Genomic DNA, 21,984 nt, shown 5'->3' with positions numbered 1-21,984 from the left:
CTGATTAGAGTGTGACACCATGAGTCTACAATATTGAACGTTTTCACAATATTCTAATTTTCTGAGATATTGAACTTTGGGTTTTCACTAGCTGTGTAAGCCATAATCCTCAAAATTAAAATAAAGAAATTCTCGAAATATATCACTGTGTGTAATAAATCTATATAATATATGAGGTTCTTTTTTTTAAATTGAATTACTGAAATGAGATGCACCTGTATGTCAGTTGGGTCATATCATGATTCTACTTTACATGCTTCCATATTGTTCTCAGTCTACATTAATTCCTCTCTGCCATTTTGCAATTCTTTGTTTATATTATAGGAGACATAGATAAATATAAATTTAATGTGGAAATCTCTGGGCTTTCGGTCAAGATCACTTGCCCTACAGGTGCAAAAAACCTGGCAAAGGTAAATGGTGCAGCACTTTCTATTGGTGAAGATGAAGGATATACAAAGGACCAGTTTTCAGCAGGTGATAATGGGTACTATGAGTGTGACGGCAAGCGTCTCTACTTAAAGGCATATGGTGAGTATCAAAAGGTTGTTAAATATGTCCTTTCCAGCTGTCCTGCTTTCCTATATTTTATAACATTAGAATTTTTGCTCAGAAACAGCCAAAGACACTCGACTTCAGCCATCTATCCCAGAGCTAAGCAATCTATCTAGAGCAAAGCCCTAATCCAAGCAAAAATAAAAAGATACCCCAGGAGGTGCAAAATCAAAAAGTGGCTTTGGCTGCAATACTCCCCCTCCTTTCTGGTGCTGCCCCCCCCCCCCCCCCACGTTAATTCCTTTCCATCACTATATGTCCTCAGTCTGCTGGTGTAAAATGATGCCCCATGGGACTTCACTAAAACACCTTAAGCTGATATCCAATGATGCAGACAGTGACACTGATGTCATAACATCTGCACCACTCCCTACATCACTGAGAATCACCAAGCACTGGAGAAGATGCAAAGAGGACCCTGTGTATCAAATGACTTGCCTGAAGGCATTTTTAAATAGTACGTATAAAAAAACCCCATAGACTACAATATGGGGTGGGGGGGCATCCAGAGGGGAAAGGGGCAACTGTGGGGTGAGGATCCCAGAACTCCAAATTTTGTCAGTATGCTTTTAAGCAAATCCAATTCAGGTTTTCTAAGTTTTATGTTCTGTTCAATATTAATATTTTAGACTCACCTACCTGTTTTACAATCTGGTATGACTAAAAGTGGCCATACAATCTGATTGTACAACCTCTGTACAATCTCCTTTAGATTTACAAAAGGATATACTGTAATAGGTTGACACAGATAATCAATCCAATCAACCTGTATCCAGTCTGGTAGGCCCTTGCACTAAATGGTGGATCCAAAGGAGATTGTACAACCAGATTGTATAGTGTTTGGTGAACATAAGGCTGGTCATAGATCGAAAATTTGGCTGGTTAAGCAGGGATCTACAGTGTATCTGGAAAGTATTCACAGCACTCTACTTTTTGCACATTTTTTTATGTTACAGCCTTATTCCAAAATAGATTAAATTCATTATTTTTCTCAAAATTCTACAAACAATATCCCATAATGACAACTTGAAAGAACTTTGTTTGAAATATTTGCAAATTTATTAAAATAAAAAACAAAAAAACCACATGTGCATAAGTATTCACAGCCTTTGCCATGACACTCAAAATTGAGCTCAGGTGCATCCTTTTTTCTACTGATCATCCTCTAGATATTTCTACAATTTAATTGGAGTCCACCTGTGGTAAATTCAGTTGGTTGGACATAATTTGGAAAGGCACACAACTGTCTATATAAGGTCCCATAGCAACAGTGCATATCAGAGCGAAAACCAAGCCATGAAGTCAAAGAAATTGTCTGTAGACCTCTGAGACAGGATTGTAATGAAGCACAGATCTGGGGAAGGGTACAGAAATTTTTTGCAGCATTGAAGGTCCCAATGAGCACAATGACCTTCATCATTCGTAAATGGAAGAAGTTTGGAACCACCAGGACTCTTCCTAGAGTGGACCGCACAGTCAAACTGAGCGATCGGGAGAGAAGGGCCTTAGTCAGGGAGGTGACCAAGAACCCAATGGTCACTCTGACAGAGCTCCAGCATTTCTCAGTGGAGAGAGGAGAACCTTCCAAAAGAACCATCTCTGCACCACTTCAACTATTAGGCCTGAATAATAGAGTGGCCATAAAGGAAGCCACTCCTCAGTAAAAGACACAACAGCCCATCTGGAGTTTGCCAAAAGGCACCTGAAGAGCTCTCAGACCATAAGAAACTAAAATCTCTGGTCTGATGAATCAAAGATTGAACTCTTTGGCCTGAATGGCAAGCATCATCTCTGGGGGAAACCAGGCGCCGCTCAGCCCCTGGCCAATACCATCCCTACAGTGAAGCATGGTGGTGGCAGCATCATGCTGTGTTGATGTTTTTAGGCAGCAGGAACCGGGAGACTAGTCAGGATCGAGAGAAAGATGAATGCAGCAATGTACAGAGACATCCTTGATGAAAACCTGCTCCAGAGCGCTCTTGACCTTAAACTGGGGTGAAGGTTCATCTTCCAATAGGACAACAACCCTAAGCTCACAGCCAAGATAACAAAGGTGTGGCTATGGGACAACTCTGTGAATGTCCGTGAGTGGCCCAACCAGTGGCGGCTGGTGCTCAAAATTTTTTTTTGGGGGGGGGGGGGGCGCAAACAGAAAAATGTAATAGGCATTGCTTTGCGGCAAAAAACGCTGTAAAAAATTGCGTGACTTTGAGGTCACAAAAGTGTGAAAGGGGCCTTCAGTAATTAAGGTATAGTGTGCCCCCTTTCAATGCAGAGTGACCAGTGTGCCCCCTTTCAATGCAGTGACCAGCGTGCCCCCTTTCAATGCAGAGAGACCAGCGTGCCCCCTTTCAATGCAGAGGGACCAGCGTGCCCCCTTTCAATGCAGAGAGACCAGCGTGCCCCCTTTCAATGCAGAGAGACCAGCGTGCCCCCTTTCAATGCACAGTGACCAGCGTGCCCCCTTTCAATGCAGTGACCAGCATGCCCCCTTTCAATGCACAGTGACCAGCGTGCCCCCTTTCAATGCACAGTGACCAGTGTGCCCCCTTCAAAACAGTGACCAGCGTGCCCCCTTCAATGTAGAGACCATCGTGCGTGCCCCCTTTCAATGCAGAGACCATCGTGCGTGCCCCCTTTCAATGCAGAGACCAGCGTGCGTGCCCCCTTCAATGCAGAGACCATCGTGCGTGCCCCCTTTCAATGCAGAGACCATCGTGCGTGCCCTCTTTCAATGCAGAGACCAGCGTGCCCCCTTCATGCAGAGACCAGCGTGCGTGCCCCCTTCAATGCAGAGACCAGCGTGCATGCCCCCTTCAATACAGAGACCTGCGTGCATGCCCCCTTCAATGCAGAGACCAGCGTGCGTGCCCCCTTCAATGCAGAGACCAGCGTGCATGCTCCCTTCAATGCAGAGACCAGCGTGCGTGCCCCTTTAATGCAGAGACCAACGTGCCTGCCCCTTCAATGCAGAGACCAGCGTGCGTGTCCCCTTCAATGCAGAGACCAGCGTGCGTGCCCCTTCAATGCAGAGACCAGCGTGCGTGCCCCCTTCAATGCAGAGACCAGCGTGCGTGCCCCCTTCAATGCAGAGACCTGCGTGCGTGCCCCCTTCAATGCAGAGACCAGCGTGCATGCCCCCTTCAATGCAGAGACCAGCATGCGTGCCCCCTTCAATGCAGTGTGCCCCCCCCCCCGAGACCAGTGCACTTACCTGCAGCGGCAGCGGCGGCGGCTTCTCCTCAGTCCCCCGGGGTCTCCTCGAGTCCTCCCGCCTCCTCCTTGGCCAATGGCATGGGGTTTGCCTTGCGGCCAATCAGGAAGCGGGTACTAGACCCGCTTCCTGATTGGCCAGGAGGAGGTTCTGTGTGACAATAGCAAATTTTAATTCACTATTGTCACACAATGGGTGGGCTCGGGGCGCACTGCTCTTTGCTGAAGCCTATTAGAGCCTCTGGCTCTAATCAGGTGATTTAAAAAAAAAAAAAAAACGTCTGATGTCTGCATGCTGATTAGGGGGCCAGACGCATGGATGGGGGAGGCAGCGCCCCTGCGCACCCAACGCACCGGCCGCCACTGGGCCCAGCCAGAGCCCAGACTTGAACCCGATTGAACATCTCTGGAGAGATAAGAAAATGATTGTGCACCGATGTTCCCCATCCAACTTGATGGAGCTTGAAAGGTCCTGCAAAGAAGAATGGGAAAAACTGCCCAAAAATAGGTGTGCCAAGCTTGTAGCATCATACTGAAAAAGACTTGAGGCTGTAATTGGTGCCAAAGGTGCCTCAACGAAGTATTGAGCAAAGGCTGTGAATACTTATGTACATGGAATTTTTTTTGTTTTTTAATTTTAATAAATTTGAAAAGATTTCTAACAAACCTCTTGCACTTTGTCATTATGGGGTATTGTTTGTAGAATTTTGAGGAAAATAATGAATTTAACTCATTTTGAAATAGGGCTGTAACATAACAAAATCTGGAAAAAGTGAAGCGCTATGAAGACTTTCCGGATGCACTGTATATACTACCATTCCCATTCAAGAGGAGTCGATGATCAACTCCTCTCGAACTGGACTGTTGCTAAAATTTTGTTCAATGAGCGCTATTGGTTGCATCGCAGATCAGTGAATTCTGACAGTGGAGGTGTCCCTGATGTAAGAACACAATAGCACAGTGGGGAAGATTCCTCTATTCACCTCGCTTGTGTGGATAGGGGATCAAATTCAGTTTTTTTTGCAGCCAACCAATGGAGTCCTCTATGGCCAGCTTTAGGCTGCATGCACGCTGGGCTTAAAAAAGACCAGTTCCCTTGGCAGAAAGAAAATGCTGATATAGTGTGTTTTTGTACTGGAGTTTATGAGAGCTTAGGTGAGTTTAGCATTTGTTCTGCTAGAAAGCTCCAATCAAAAGCGCAAACCAGAAGGGTTTTTTCTGCCTCTAAACGCTGAGCTTAAAATATGCCTCTAATTGTCCTACATGGACACATAGGATAACAGTGAGCTGACTCTACAGGCAAACCACAAAACTCCTGAGAAAACGGCGATTTTATAAGCCAGTGTGCATGAACCCCTAGATAAGGTGTGGCTTAACCGTTTAGTGACCTCCCCACACACATAGACTGTGGCCGGGCAGCCCCTCTGTGCCAGATCTCATGGCTAGTAGCTTCTCCTGTGATTGGACACAGCCGGAGCCAATCAGTGGCCACAATGTCCGTTGGGACCAGCCGATTGTTCAGGAGAATGGCCGAACCTTCAGGAGCTGAAGTGGTTTAACACGTAACCATGGGTGCCTTACACGATCCTACAATAAAGGAAGGTTAGGCTGAAAATGACAAGTAAATGCAAAGCTTTTTCTATTGTATTGGAATTCTTGATCTTAAAAACTGAATGTCATTCAAAGTACAGTGCACATCACTGATAATGGCATTTCTTTTGGCACAAGCTACATATTATATTGACTATTCACAAATAAAAGTAATAAACTGATACTACATGGACTTTTAAAGTTGCTTTCTTTCTCCCCATAGAAATGACATTAAATAGCCACTAATAGGTTCTAATAGATGAAAACTGATCATTTTAAAGTGATTGTAAAGAGATTTTTTAATAACAAACATATTGTACTCACCTGCTCTGTGCAATGGTGTTGCGGGGGAGGGGGGAAGGACACTACTCAAAGGGGAGGAGCCAGAAGCGCCGGCAAGGGAACCCAAAAAAAAAAAAAGAGGATCGGGGCTGCTGTGTGGACTTTAGAACCACTTCACAGTTTTTATTCGCAGAGCCAAGATGTTCTGAATCTTTGAGAAAGGCCTTGCATCTTGAGCTCCTGGTACACAAAATGTTATTTTTGTTCTTTGATCAAGCAGATAAGCTGCTGACTTTTAAATATTAGAACTTGCCTGTCCGGGGTTCCCGCAATGTCGGCACCCGAAGCTGACTTTCATATTGGCTCTCGGATGCTGCCACCGCCATTCAGGGTAAGGGAACGCGGCAATGAAGCCTTTTGGCTTCACAGCTGGTTCCCTACTGCGCATGCACAAAGTGCGCTGCGCTTTCTAATTGGCCCAGCGGCGAAGGAAGAAGGAGGGGGGCTGAACTGCTGAGGGACGGCGCCGCTGCGCTGTTTCCCGGAAGTGGGGAAGGGTACCTGTCAAAAACCGGTACCCGTTCCCCCCCTGAGAGGTGCCAAATGTGGCACCGGAGGCGGGGAGGAAGCAGATGAGCAGAAGTTCCACTTTTGGGTGGAACTCCGCTTTAAGTCCTCCAGTAACATAGTTTCATTTTACACAGGTAGTAGTTATCAGTTTGCTGGGAAGTGATATGTCTTCTCTTCAATGCCTATTTTAACCCTTAAGAGGCGGTAGCACTGCGCCGCAACCACAAGCATTACACACATTTGCAGTGCATCCCCATTTGCTTGAAAAGGTCAAGTTTGGCAGCTGTACTGCACGTAACATGGGGTATGATGTGTGCCACCTTGTTATGTTAAGGTGTTTGAAAGCAAGTGTATACAAAACCATACAGCAAAAAAAAAAACCATGTAAATAAAACCTGACAGCTATAAGCACTCCAAGCAGTGCTTTATGGTTTGCTCCAACCCTAGCAACTGTCACTTTTGACAGCTTGGTGTGCCTCTTCAGTGTTGTGCATTGCGGTAATGCGTGTATTAACACAACGCATGTTATGCGCATGCACTGCAGTGCACCATAATGCACAGCAATGCACCACCGTGTCTTGTGGAGAACTGCATTGGAAAAATGGTGCAGGTCCAATTTTTTTCTGTTTTTTTTTTTTTTCGTTTTGTCTATTAATAGATTCTATGCAAGTATGAGCACAATACAATGCAAAGAACGCTAATGGAATTTGCAAATAATTTAATACCAGAAACATAAATCTGACTTTAGTTGTTACAAATCCGTAAGATCTCTGGAGAGGTCACAAGAGTATTTTAGAAGTCTCTTTTGGTTCCTATTAGGTAATCTATAAGATTCATTTTTTTATAAATGTTTTCTAGCCACTTGAAAACTAGGCCTCCTTTGTCACTTTTTGTTTATATGTAAAAAATAAGTATTTTTTTCCAGAAAGTTACTTAGAACCCGCAAATAAAATATATATATATTTGTTTTGCAGAGGCCCTAGAGAATAAAATGGTGTTTTTTGCAATTTTTTATGTAACACTGTATTTGCACAGTAGTTTATGAAATGCAATTAAAAAAAAAATGCTCTTTAAAAATAAAAAGGAATTTACAAAAAAATATAAACATTTTAATGTGCAAAAACACAATGGATAACCCAATTTTTGGTAAGACATAAAAGATGATGTTACGTTGAGTAAATAGATGCCTAATATGTCTCGCTTTAAAATTGCGCACATTTGTGGAATGGCAAAAAAACGACGACACTTAAAAATCTCCACAGGTGATGCTTTAAGCATTTTTACAGGTTATCAGTTTAGAGTTACAAAGGAAGAATTATTGCTCTTGCTATAACATTTATGGCACGTGAAAATTAATTCATTTGATTTCATTTTTTTAAATATTTACACTGTTCCGTTAAGTGTTTTTCACTTTTATTCCTTTAAGAAGAAATTCAAATATCCCTCTTGATAGAAATAAAGCATGACTGGTCCTCTTTATGGAGACATTTGGGGTTTATAAGACCCCAGATCTCTTCTCTACCCTTGAAAGCATGAGATTAAAAAAAAAATAAAAATGATCTCATGCTTTTCAGAAAAAAAATGGCAGTGCCCTAACCAGAAGTGACGAAAATGCTTGTTGCTTCCAGTCTCCTAGACATGGGGTCCCCAAACTTTCTAAGTAAGGGGCCAGTTCACTGTCCTTCAGGCTTTAGGGGATCGGACTGGGGCCAGTGGGAGAAGAAAATGCCACAGAATCATTGCCCCATCATTGATTTTAAGGGGAGGAATAGAGCCCCACTGATGGTGTTAGTAGGGGAATGGTTCACCCATCATTGGTGTCAGTTGGTGGAATAGTGCCCCAAGGGCCAGATAAAAGCAAGCTAAGGGCCACATCCGATCCCTGGGCTTCAGTTTGGAGACCACTGTTCTAGACCATAGAGGTGATCGGAGGTGATCCGGTCTCCAAATACCTTTATTGTAAGCTGGCGCAACCGCCAGATCTGATCCTGAGCTCTCAGCCGGGACGGGAGAGGCACCGGAGGGAGGCACTAGGATTGCTTTTATTTGGAAGAGCATCGTTGGCTGAAGGAATACCGGGACTATTGCTGACAGCTGCAGCCATAACCCTGGTATAAATACTTGAAGTCAATAATGTACATGTACGTGATTTGGCAGCAAGTGGCTAGAAATTTACATAATACCATCTACTACTACTTCTACTACTACTACTTTTTTTTGTTTTCTTATTGTTTTTATCATAATTAAGAAAAAAAAATATAAAAGCCAATAAAGAATCCATTGTTTTCTTTCAATTCACTTTAAATCTTGTCAAGCAAATAGTCCATTCATATAACATAATTATTTAGCTTAGTCCAAAGTACAGTCCATAGGATGCAATAAAAACTATTTTTAATATTTTATTATTTTTTTCATCCATTGGCTACTTCTGAGGGAGATTTAGTTTACTCTGAAACAGTGTTAGCTGGCCAACCTCAATTTTTGCGCCATCTCCATGGCCTCTTGCTCCTCTCCCCACTACACCTTATCACCCTTTTCTCTTGTCTTTACTCTCCCTCTCTGGTCCTGCTCATCTACTATTCTTTACCATCTCCCTTCCTTTATCAAGCCTGCTCTCCAATTCCTGTTCTCCTCCAGACACAAGTCACAGAACAGCAACATGCTGTGCCAAATATAATGCACATAAAGGGGCTGAATTACTAAAGGCAAATAGGCTGTGCACTTTGCAAAGTGCAGTTGCACTCTGCAAATGCAGGTGCTCCAGAGCTTAGTAAATGAAGGGGAGCTCTGCTGACTTCCATGATCCAGTCATGTGCAAGCAAAAATGCATTTTTGTTTTTCTTAAATTTTCCTTGTACGGGATTGGGTACTTTTTGCAAAGTGAAGCTTTATCTCATTTTACTAAGCTCTAGAGCAGCCTTTCTCAACCATTTTAACACAAAGGAACCCTTGAAGTAAATTTCTGGTCTCGGGGAACCCCTGGTAAAAATTAAAAATCTACAACTCATGACACATTAGTGGGAAGAATGCTCCTTACTCTTGTCATCATTGGGAAGAATTACCCCCTTACAGACAGCTAAAAGGAAAAATGGTGTCATTGGGAACTTATCTGAGAGGTGAAATCGCCCATTTCTCAAGGAACCCCTAGCAACCTCAAGAGGAACCCTAGGGTTCCACTGAACCCTTGTCTAGAGCAACTGCACATTGAAAGTGCAACTGCACTTTGTAAAGTGCACAGCCTATTTTCCTTTAGTAAATCAACCCTAAAGTGTTGCCTATAAAGAATACCCTTTCGGTAGCTCAAGACATCCAGGTTAATACATGTCCAGTTTGTGTCAGGAATTGTTATCCAGTCTTTTATAATCTACATGTGGACCATTCCAATTGACGGAGATTGTGGAAGGGATGGCAGTGTAACCTATCCGAAACTAACGTTATCCATTTCCTTGCAGTATGTGAAAATTGCACAGAGGTCTCCATTCTTCTGGTAGCTGGTATCCTGATAGCTGATTGCCTGGTGACACTTGGTGTAGCTCTTTTCATTTATTTTGGATGCAAGAGAAAACCTTCTAGGAGCAGCGAGATGGCACCTGGAGGCCTAAACAGAGGTAAAATATACCAATATGCTAATGGATGATTTTGGTAAATTGGGAAGAGTTTTGGACCTTTGCTGGTGAATTTACTTTTTTTGAAAGTATTTGTTTCATTTTGAGCACTACAAAATGAGGAGGATTTTATGTAACAAAGCTAATGCATATGTATTTATTTATGTAGAGTATGTCACTATAGGAAGCAGTGCTTGTAAAATTCAAAATTGTAAAATTCTGAAAAATTGTACAAAATAATGACACAATATCAGGAGGATATAGAGATCTTGCAACATCTGATCTGAACTTATATTGTAAATAACACAGCTTTGTTTCATTTTGTTGTTTAGCAGGGAATAAAGAGCGCCCCCCACCTGTTCCTCACCCTGACTATGAGGTAAGTTGTGTTGGGGTATCTGACAACCAATTGTCAACAAGACACCAGGTGGATCAAGCCTGCCTTTTTTTATTACATTAACTCTATTTATATGCATGCGTGCATCATTATAACTTTGGGCACCGTATAGACCAGCTGCTGGCGTCCTAACAACTGATAAAATCATTGGTTTATAAGGGGGACATTGGACACCTGAGGATGTCCTTGTTTACCCTCCCCAGTCCCTCTCCATCAGCACTGAGTTCACATTGCCTGAATGGGGGAGATAAACTAAGGGAGAAACAAAATGCTGGAATACTAATAAGTACTAATATGCAAAGGTGCAATGCATTCATAAAGTATTCAGACCCCTTTTACTTTTTTTATGTTTTATTATGTTGTAGCCTGATACTACAGTTGTTTAAATTCATTTTTTTGCTCATTAATCTAAACTCAGTACCCCATAATTACAAACAGAATATAATACATTTTGCAAATGTATGAAAGAGAAAATACTGAAATATCACATTGTCATAAGTATTCAGAGCCTTTGCAACAACACTTGAAATTTAGCTCAGGTGCCTCCCATTTCCCTTGATCGTTGCTGTGGTAAAATACGTCCATTTATTGGACATGGTTTAGAAAGGCACATGCCTCTCTATAAAAGGCCTCACAACTGACAGTGCACAGTGGCACAACCAGGACTCTTCCAAGAGCTGGTCACTCGGTCAAACTGAGAAATCGGGGGAAAAGGGCCTTAGTAAGTGACCAAGAACCTGATGGTCACTCTGACTTAGCTCCAGAGATCTTGTGTGGAGATGGGACAAAGTTCCAGAAGGACAACCATCACTGCAGCTTTCCACCGATCTCAGCTTTATAGCAGGGTGGCTATACAGCAGCCTCTCCTCAGTGCAAAACACATGAAAGCCTCCTTGGAGTTTGCAAAAAAGAACCTGAAGTTCTCTCAGACTGTGAGGAACAAGATTCTCTGGTCTGATGAAACCAAGATTGAATTGTTTTGGCCTCAATTCTAAACATTATGTCTGGAGGAAACCCGGCACCACTCATCACATGACCAAAACCATCCCAACAGTGAAGCATAGTGGTAGCAGCATCATGCTGTGGGGGTGTTTTTCAGAAGCAGGGACTGGAAGACTAATCAGACTTGAGGGAAAGCTGAATGGAGCAAAGTACAGAGATATCCTCAATGAAAACCTGTTCCATATCGCGCAAGACATCAGACTGGGTCAAAGGTTCACCTTACAATGATCCTAAGCAGACAGCTTAGACAACACAGGAATGGCTTGGGGACAACTCTTCTTTGAGGTTCTGTTCATACCACAATTTTCTGTTTGAAGCTTGTAGCTCTAATATGCTCAGCAAGCCAAATACTATTCATTTCAATGGCCCATTCACATACGAGTGTTCTGGCGCCTGAAGCAAAATGCCTAAAGCTCAAAAAAGTACATGAGCTTCTTTTTGACAAATTAAATTATATTTTGGGCCCCATAGACTGTAATAGAAACGCCTGAAATTGTGTGACATGAGCATTTTATGAGAGATTTGTTTCATGTTTTCTGCTCAAACAGCAGCTCTCCACTGCTACTTTCCTCCCCCTCTCCTCCCTCTAGTGCTTTCTATTGGCTAAACAAAAATGCCTGAAGCTGTAAAACTATTGTAATACAATTTCAACAATGCTCACAAACTCTCAAATAAAAACTCCTGAAAGTCATTCTGCTCAGGTGTGAATGGAGCCATGTCTTAACCACTTTACCCCCAGCCCTATTTCGGACACTTTTTGTTCACAAGTTAAAACCAGTATTTTTTCCTAGAAAACTACTTAGAACCCCCAAACATTATATATATTTTTTTAGCAAAGACTCTGGAGAATAAAATGTCGGTCATTGCAAAATTTTTTGTCACGCGGTATTTGCGCAGCGGTCTTTAAAACGCCATTTTTTTGGAAAAAATTAGAAAAATCACATTTCACTAATTTTAAAAAATACTAAACAGTAAAGTTAGCCCATTTTTTTTGTATATTGTGAAAGAACATGTCACGCCGAGTAAATAGATACCAAACATGTTACGGTTTAAAATTGCGCCCCCCCGTGGGATGGCGACAAACTACGGTCAATAGAGATCTCAATCTGCGACGCTTTAAATGTATTTAACGGTTACCAGTTTAGAGTTAGGGTGTAGCTCTTTTTTTTAAATTATTGCCCACGCTCTGGCGATCGCGGCGATACCTCACATGTGTGGTTTGAACAGCGATTTCATTTGCGGCTCGACTTCCGTATACGTTTTTTTTTGTGCGCGAGCTAATGGTGACGGGGGCGGCTAAATTTTTTTTTTTTTTTTTTTTCCTATTTATTTTTTCTTTTTTTTTTAACTTTATTACAGGTTTTTAAAAAAAAAAAAAAATCTAATCACTTTTATTGCTGTCACAAGCAATGTAAACATCCCTTGTGACAGCAATACGTGTGACAGGTACACTTTATGGAGGGATCAAGGGTCTAAAAGACCCTAGACCCCTCCACTACACTTCCCTGTATGCAAAACGCCGAAAACGGCATTTTTGCATACAGCCGTTTTTTAAATCTGCCGCCTTTTGCGGCACAGTAACCCGGATGTGACGTCATGGACGCCGCCTCCGGGTTACGTCATCGGAGACCCGATCGATGCCGTTTCCGGCATTCATCGGGACTCCATCCAGCCGGCGGACGTGGCGGCTGGGTGCTCGGGGCTCCCGGTGGGACGGGAGCCCCGAGCAAAGCCGCGGAAGGCGGCGGGAGGGGGGGGGACGTCCCCTCCCGCCCCCCCGGGTAACGATCGAGCGGCTCCCGAGCCGCATCGATCGTTACCGACGGAAAGCCGACCGCCGGCTTCAAACAACGGTACCGGGATGATGCCTCTAGCTAGAGGCATCATCCCGGTATAACCACTCAAAGTCAGCCGACGTAGATCTACGTGGCTGGTCGTTAAGTGGTTAAGCTGGATACACACTTTCCAACTTTTGTGGTTAGATTTCCTTCAGATTTACCTTTTCTATGTAGTGCAAGGGCCTGCCAGATTGCATACAAATTGAAAGTGTTTAGGTTTGACCTCATATTATATGGTTTTGGTAAGTCTAAAGGAAAAAGTCTTCAGAAAATCTTATAGTGTGTATGGCCCTTTAGAATGGCCCAGCCAGAGCCCTGACTTGAACCCTATTGAACATCTCTGGCGAGACCTGAAAATGGCTGTCCACCGACAGTCCCCATCCAACCTGACTGAGCTTGAGAGGATTTGCAAACAAGAATGGCAGAAAGTTCCCCAATTTGGGTGTGCAAAACATGTTGCTTCATACCCAATAAGACTTGAGGCTGTAATTGCTGTCAGAGGTGCTTCAACATAGTCTGAGTACTTAAGTACATGTGATATTTCAGTTTTTTCTTTTTAATAAATTCAGACATTTCTAAAATTCTGTTTTCACGTTGTCATTATGAGGTACTGAGTGTAGATTGAGATTTTTTTTTTTAAACTGTAGTATCAGGCTGCGCTATAACAACATTGAAAAAGGTGAAGGGGATCTTAATACTTTATGAATGCATTGTATATTGCTTTGTAAATATTCTCCAATATTGGATGTTTTACAATGTTGCGGCATTTTGTAAAACTAAAAGTTTTGTTTTTACATTTTAAAATGGGATGTTTTGAGATTGTGCATGTAGCACTGTCCCCATAGGGCTTGCTGTGTGAGGACTTGTTAGGCCTCCTCTGATTACCTGCAGACAGTCACTTAGGGTACAGTTCACACATTCATCCTTACTCCCAATGGCTCGTTACTCAATAAACATTCCAGGGGTTTTGGTTTTTGGTATTTATTGTGGAACTTGGATGGGAGAAGGGAATAGTGGGCTACTCCAACTTGAACTATTTACAGTTGATAAGGACAACTCTCACTTGGCCTCACCAGGTTACTTGTCACAGTCACACTGCTTTAACCATACTGCCACGTGAATTGAAAGTGTTATGTCTTCTTGCTCTCTCTTTAGCAACAGATTTTATGCACTACATTACCTTCAGGACTTTCACTAGCATCCCCTTTACTGACAACCCTCCACTGACTCTTCTAGCTGAAGGGATCACCCCCCTCAGGACTGGCCCCTTGACACAGATCAGTACTCACTCTATGCATAATCAGATCCTTCCAATGTTTCCCTGCATGGCAACTTCTACAGGGGGGGAGGCAGCCGCCCCCTCCCTCCCAGACTCTGCTCTCCAGCTGAAAGACCCCGAGCACATGTGCTCTTGGTATTTATACAGTATTCCAGCATGCACCGAGGCACTTTCCTCTGCCAATCACCAGGGCTGTACTAAATGCCTGTGCACTCATTTGTCAGGTTTCCTCCCATTCTCCAATATGCCTCCCTATTGGACCAGTGTGAAACACTTCAGACAAACTGAGCTGCACCTGAGCACCATGAGCAGATCTCACTAGCAGATCCTGCTCTCTGGTAGGCTGAGAAAAATATAGATTTACCTGGCAATCCTTCTGGTAAGCAGATAAGATACAAAACTATACTCTCTCTCTCTAGCAACTACCTAAGAGGGTGCTACACGCAGAATGTTAAAGGGGGCATTGACTTAAAGTGTTTATAAAGGCCCCCTTACACTTACCTGGGCTTTTATTTGCTCCAGCACTGTACCCATTTGCAGCAGCTCCCTTCCCTCACTTCCTGGTCTCAAAGTTTGCTGAGGCAATCAAAAACCGCAATAAAAGCTAGAGAAGCATCCAAAAAACATCCAGGTGTGAACCCTTGATTATTTCATAAAGGAACTCTTTACCATCATTCCAAATCCATCACCATAAATTTTCTTTAAGAAAAGCAAATAAAAAAACATATAGTTGTGCTTACATTACGTATAGTAAGTGCACCGAGCACTATGATAAACATCATGCAAGTATGGAAAAATGGTCATGAGCATAGGGTCCGACCACATACCCATATTTACTCATCTGAGATAAGAGACAAGGCAGCGGCACTCCAAGATGTAAAGAAACAGGCTTCTTTATTTATTCAATCCATGCAGATAAAAAAGGACACACCCAGCTCCAGGACAGGCAGTAAACGCGTTTCACACGTCATTGTGATTACTCAGTAATGATTAAGCACTCATTTACTGGCTGTCCTGGAGATGTGTGTGTCCTTTTGCTTTTTAATCTACAACGATTGAATAAATAAAAAAACCTGTTTTTCGCATGTTGGAGTGTCACTGCCTTGTCTCTTATCGCCACTGATTGCGGCTGCGGATCGTGTTCAGGTGCATCCAGTGGCTTTGGATTTCTGCAGGCTAGCTTTGGAGCGGCGAGTACCCTGTGCATCTTTTCTCCATATTTTCTCATTGTCATTGAATAAATGTGGGCATGTGTCAATATAAGGGAACCGAATCTATTTTAACTGTAGCGCTTTGCTTATGTGACTTATAAACAAATAACTAAACAATGAACTAATAATTGGTGTTGGATCCTATTGGACAATTATTCCTATTAATAATAAGTGGTTTACAAATGTCAATTTATATACAGCAGGTAAAATAAGTATTGAACTTGTCACTATTTCTCTAGGTAAACATATTTCTAAAAGACATGAAATTTTCACCACATGTCGGTAACAACCCATGTAATCCATACATACAAAGAAACCAAATCAAATAAGTTCATAAACTAAGTTATGTGTAAAAAAAAAATGGAATAACACAGGGAAAAAGTATTGAACACGCTAACTGACGTCTATTTAATACTTCGTACAAAATCCTTAGTTGGTAATGACAGCTTCAAATGCCTCCTGTATGGAGAAACTAGACGCGTGCATCGCTCAGGTGTGATTTTGGCCCATATTTCCACACAAACAGTCTTCAAATCTTGACGGGTCCGTGGGCCTCCTCTATGAACTCTAATCTTTAGTTTGTTCCATAGATGTTCCATTGGATTCAAGTCAGGTGATTGGCTGGGCCATTCTAGCAGCTTTATTTTCTTTCTTTAAAAACCAATTGAGAGTTACCTTGGCTTTGTGTTTGGGATCATTGTCTTGCTGAAATGTCCACACTTGTTTCATTTTCATCATCCTGATAGATGGCAGCAGATTTTTATCAAGAATTTCTTGGTACATTTTTACATTCATCCTTCCTTCAGTGGTATCAAGTTTGCCAGTACCATATGCTGAAAAACATCCCCACACCATGATGTTCCCTCCTCCAAGCTTCACTGTTGGTATGATGTTTTTGGGGTGATGTGCAGTGCCATTTGACCTCCAAACATGGTGTGTATTCTGGCATCCAAAGAGTTTAATTTTGGTTTCATCTGACCACACTGTATTCTTCCAGTATTTCACAGGTTTGTCAAGATGTGGTGGAACAAACGTTAAACAAGATTCAACATGCTTTTTCTTTAACTGCTTGCCGACCGCCGCAAGTAGATTTACTGCGGCGGTCAGCCCCTACCAGGCAGAGTGACGTTAATTAACGTCACTAGCCTGGGAGGGTCTGGGGAGCGAGCGAGCGCGCGCCCGCGGAGGCGCGCTCCCGCTCCCGCGCGGTCACGCACCCCCCCGCGCGTGTGACCAGCGGACCCGATGTCCGCCGGCCACTCGGCGATCGGCGGGGGAGAGGGAGAATGTCAGGCAGCTTGTGTAAACAAGCCACCTGTCATTCTCCTCGCTGTAAAGACACTGATTACTCGGATCTAGTATGTAGATCCGTTGATCAGTGTCCTTACAGCTAGAGCCACAGCCAATCACAGTAAGAATCACGCCCCTAGGGACACACACAGCCCCTCCCTCCCAAATAAAGTTAACCCCTTCACTGCCAGTGTATTTTTACAGTAACAGTGCATATGTATAGCACTGATTACTGTAGAAATGTCACTGGTAACCCCAAAAGTGTCAAAAATGTCAGTCAAGGGTCCGATCTGTCCGCCGCAATGTCGCAGTACCGCAAAAAAAATCGCAGATCGCCGCCATTACGCGTTAAAAAAAAACCAACAAAAATGACAAAAATCTTTCCCTTTGTTAGTAAACGCGATAACTTTTGCGCAAACCAATCAAAATACGCTTTTTGCGATTTTTTTTACCAAACATAGGTAGGATAAAACAAATTGGCCAAAAATGTTAAAAAATTTTGATTTTTACATTTTTTTTTTGGGGAATTTCATATAAAAAAATGTGAAAAATATTGCTATTTTTGCAAAATTGTCGCTCTTTTTTTGTTTATAGCGTGTGATCAAAAAATCGCACAGGTGATCAAATACCACCAAAAGAAAGCTCTGTTTGTGGGAAAAAAAGGACGTCAAATTCGTTTAGGTACAGCGTCGCACGACCGCGCAATTGTCCGTTAAAGTCGCGCAGTGCCGAATCGCAAAATACCCCCTGGTCTTTTAGCAGGAAAATCCTCCGGGGCTTAAGTGGTTAACAATGGTGTCTTGCGTAGTGCATACAGGCCAGGGTGGTTGAGTGCATGACTTATTGTTTTCTTTAAAACAATTGTACGTGCTAATTCCAGGTCTTTCTGAAACTCTCTACAGGTGGTCCTTGGCTCTTAGGCAACTCTTCTGATAATTCTTTTCACTCCTCTGTCTTGCGAGGAGCACCTATTTGTGGCCGTTTATGGTGAAATGATGTTCTTTCCACTTCCAGATTATGGCCCAAACAGTGCTCACTGGAACATTCAGAAGTTTAGAAATCCTTCTGTACCCAATGCCATCAGTATGCTTTGCAACAATAAGGTTGCAAAGGTCTTGAGAGAGCTCTTTGCTTTTACCCATCATGAGATGTTTGTTGTGTGACACCTTGGTAATGAGACACCTTTTTATAGGCCATAAGTTGAAACGAAACCAGCTGATATTAATTTCCACTGACAAAGGGCAGGGTTGCTTTCTAATTACTGATAGATTTCATCTGATGTCTTGGCTTTCCATACATTTTTGCACCTCCCTTTCTTCATATGTTCAATACTTTTTCCCTGTGTCATTCCATTTATTACACATAACTTAATTTCTGAACTTATTTGATTTGGTTTCTTTGTATGTATGGATTGCATGGATTGTTACCGACATGTGGTGAAAATTTAATGTCAATAGCACCTTAAAAATGCATTTACCTAGATAAAATGGTGATGTGTTCAATACTTATTTTACCTACTGTATATACACATCAGTTTATTCCTATGTTGTATCAATTCATATATGTACATTAATAAAGTGCAGGATTTTTAAAGTGCTCCCAATGTTTGTGCAATATTCTTGTGCAAAACTGTGACATACGAACTGAAAATTAATTAAAACCATAGTGCAATAAACAATAGTACACAAATCCTTCACATAACTTTGACAATCTAATTATATGCATGGCCGCTCACCTTCTGGTCCAATCTATATTCTCATATAAATCAAACAATCTTGTAAGTAATCCTAAGATCGCCTGTATGTTTGTTGTATGTCTCCGTTCTCCTTCCTCCTCTCCTTATATCTCAAAGGTGTGGTCACATACAAGGCAAGAAACTCCTTATAGTGTATTAAATGCTTTTTAAAAAAAAAATTAGATATAAACTTTTACACTCACATTTGGTATGTAAAGTACAAGAAAGCACAGAATGTTAGGTGTACTCCTCTATGGTACTTTCAGTCTGAGCGTGACATGGAAGTGGCGTCACCCAGAGGAGCCTGCTCTCAATGATCAGACTTGTCCTGACACAGCCACCCGATCCCCTTCCCCTACCCACAGCCTTTCACTAGTAAGATCAGTGTGCTGCTGTTTCTCCTCCTCCAGTTCTTACACAGCTGAGTAAAGAGGGAATGTGATCACTTATAAAAGGGGAAGACAGTGTTAATAATGTTTTTTTTAATGTCTATACACAAATATTTTGCCTTTCATTTCTATTTTAAACGGAATGGGTTGTTTGACAAGGTGAGAATTTACATATACTTTAACTGAAATAATTTTACTTCTTTTTTAAATTTCTCTTTTTTTTAATCTAAATAATTTTAAATGGCTGTTTTATATCATTTTATTATTTATATAAAATATTTATAGTACAAATAATTAATACAATACATAAGGTGCATACATGACACTGGTTTTGTAAAGCATTCTGTTTTTATATAAAATGGTCTTTATATGAAAGTTACACTTATTTCCCGCCATTGAATAAAAAAAATGCTGGTTAAAAAAAGCTGCCTTCTGAGAAAGTCGAGGATGCCAAATCACATAAAACCCTGACAAAGGTTCTAATAGTTCCTCATGTAGCACCCTCTAGTGTGCTACTAGCGTTAGTGCAGGCCAATTTAAGTTATGACTCATGGTTCAATTGTGAGTCAGAAATTGGGTCAGGGTTACTGCAGGTCAGGCAGTTCTCTGGTACCTCCCCCTGGATCTAGAAGTTTAGAGAAGCTTCTAGAAATTAGTGGGCGGAGGCCAGGAGGGCTGATCTGCATACTTGAGGAAACTTGGTCAATCTCCAGGCAGAATTTCCTGGCAGGGTGGCTGAGTCAGCCCTTAAATATGATGGAGCCTTGCCAGCAGGGAAGTTGGGTGGAAGTTGGAGTGCTGAAGAGATTGTTGGTGGTCTAGGAGGGACCCTTGGGTCTAGGGAGGGGTAGGGGCTCAGGCTGGCTTGGGAAGATCCTTACAGCATTACAGTTTGGAAATAAATCTTGCCTAAGGATCAGCAGGGAACAAAGAGGACAGAGTGAGTACACCCAGGGATTTACAAGGGAAGAGACTTCCACATGTAGCAAGCTTTCAGGAAAACAGCTCTGCGATTAACCCATTCTATCCCTTGTCCTAGGGAATCTTGGGAACAGCTAGGTGGACTGGTGGAGAAGCAGCCAGGAGGGCTGGTAGTTCCTGCAGGCAGTAGAGCTGGGAGCAGTTCTACAGAGAGGAGATACTCCTAATGGGACTTTCCTTTTCTGATCACTTTTTTGATCCTGTCAGTGTCCAGTAAGACCAGTCTAGGATTTTGTACATAGGAAGAAATGTGTCCCTATTCATTGTTCCGGTCAAGTTGAGCATCCCATAACACCTTTACCCCATCCAAGTTATTACCCCTAATAAAACAATAAAACTAAGCTCAGAGATTGTTTTCTTGTGTCTGGATGCAAGTGCAAAATGCTTGTTGCCTGGGTGTGCAGGAGTAAGTGAACTAGATGCACGCAGCCCCTGTGGGTGTAGTGCTACACTCACTACCCAAACTTAAAAAATAATTTTTGCTTATGGTCTACTTTAAAGTACAGTTAGAGTTAACATTCTGTGTTTTTTTTTTTTTTGCAGCCTTTACAAAGAAGAGGACAAGTTGAATATGATATGCTGAAGAAAAATTTCAAATAGGTGTACAGTACTGTACACAGTCTTGCAAAAGTCCTTGAACTGTCTTTTTACATGGAGTTAAGTAAAAGAGAACATTATGCTAAATATTCTTATCAAGAAAAGACATTGACAAGTGTGGTATTCATGCTAAACAAAAAATAAACAGATTTTTATATTTATTATATAATCAATTTACCAATTTGCTTCAAAACAAGTATATGTATCCATAAAAAGTGAGAAAGAAAAAAAAATATGCTATTGTGTAAAAGAAATCAATATATTTTCTGCATATATTTTTTGCTGTACATTTTTTTCTAAAGAATGCAGTAGCGTCTTTGTGCACCCATACCTATATCACTCATACACCGTACCTAGATAACTCATACACCGTACCTAGATCACTCATACACCATACCTAGATCACTCATACACCGTACCTAGATCACTCATACACCGTACCTAGATCACTCATACACCGTACCTAGATCACTCATACACTGTACCTAGATCAATCATACACCGTACCTAGATCACTCATACACCGTACCTTGATCACTCATACACCGTACCTAGATCACTCATACACCGTACCTAGATCACTCATACACTGTACCTAGATCACTCATACACCGTACCTTGATCACTCATACACCGTACCTAGATCACTCATACACCGTACCTAGATCAATCATACACCGTACCTAGATCACTCATACACCATACCTTGATCACTCATACACCGTACCTAGATCACTCATACACCGTACCTAGATCACTCATACACTGTACCTAGATCACTCATACACCGTACCTAGATCACTCATACACCATACCTAGATCACTCATACACCGTACCTAGATCACTCATACACCATACTTAGATCACTCATACACCGTACCTAGATCACTCATACACCGTACCTAGATCACTCATACACCGTACCTAGATCACTCATACACCGTACCTAGATCACTCATACACCGTACCTAGATCACTCATACACCGTACCTAGATCACTCATACACCGTACCTAGATCACTCATACACCATACCTTGATCACTCATACACCGTACCTAGATCACTCATACACCGTACCTAGATCACTCATACACCGTACCTAGAATCCCCCTTCCCTTATCCCATCTTGGCTCAGCAATGTAGTACCCCTGCAATCATTATTCCCTCCTATCCCCAGGCAATGGCTTGCCACCATTTGCCATCTTTGTTGTTCTTGACACGTTTTCTTGAATAGGCCTGGCAGTATTTCTAATACATTTTACGCTTCATCATTTGCAGGCCAAACAGTTATCCATGGTAGTTATGTTGCCAATTACTTTAACGTAAGGGCAGAGTGCAGGGACACTACCAAATTACATCCATATTTACTAAGGGCATGCATCAGCCACCGAGGGGAATCAGTCGTATTGCCAAATTGCACGCTACCATATTATTTAAGGGTGATGATA

At 42.1% G+C, this 21,984-nt stretch overlaps 1 protein-coding gene across 1 annotated transcript; it reads left to right on the top strand.

Moving 5' to 3' along the window:
- Nucleotides 1-209: 209 nt before the first annotated feature.
- Nucleotides 210-20,631, top strand: CD3E (CD3 epsilon subunit of T-cell receptor complex; the record flags this gene model as incomplete). Its single annotated transcript, XM_082274689.1, has 5 exons — nucleotides 210-225; nucleotides 325-531; nucleotides 9,663-9,818; nucleotides 10,151-10,194; nucleotides 20,481-20,631. 5 exons carry the CDS (start codon nucleotides 210-212, stop codon nucleotides 20,535-20,537), a joined length of 480 nt encoding a protein of 159 aa, XP_082130815.1. The 3' UTR covers nucleotides 20,538-20,631.
- Between the last annotated feature and the right edge of the window lie 1,353 nt (nucleotides 20,632-21,984).

The sequence above is a fragment of the Pelophylax lessonae genome (genome assembly GCF_965119305.1).
Source record: "Pelophylax lessonae genome assembly, chromosome: 12".
NCBI lineage: Eukaryota > Metazoa > Chordata > Amphibia > Anura > Ranidae > Pelophylax > Pelophylax lessonae.
Note: the sequence above shows the minus strand (reverse complement) of the source record. Positions and strands in the feature narration are given on the sequence as shown.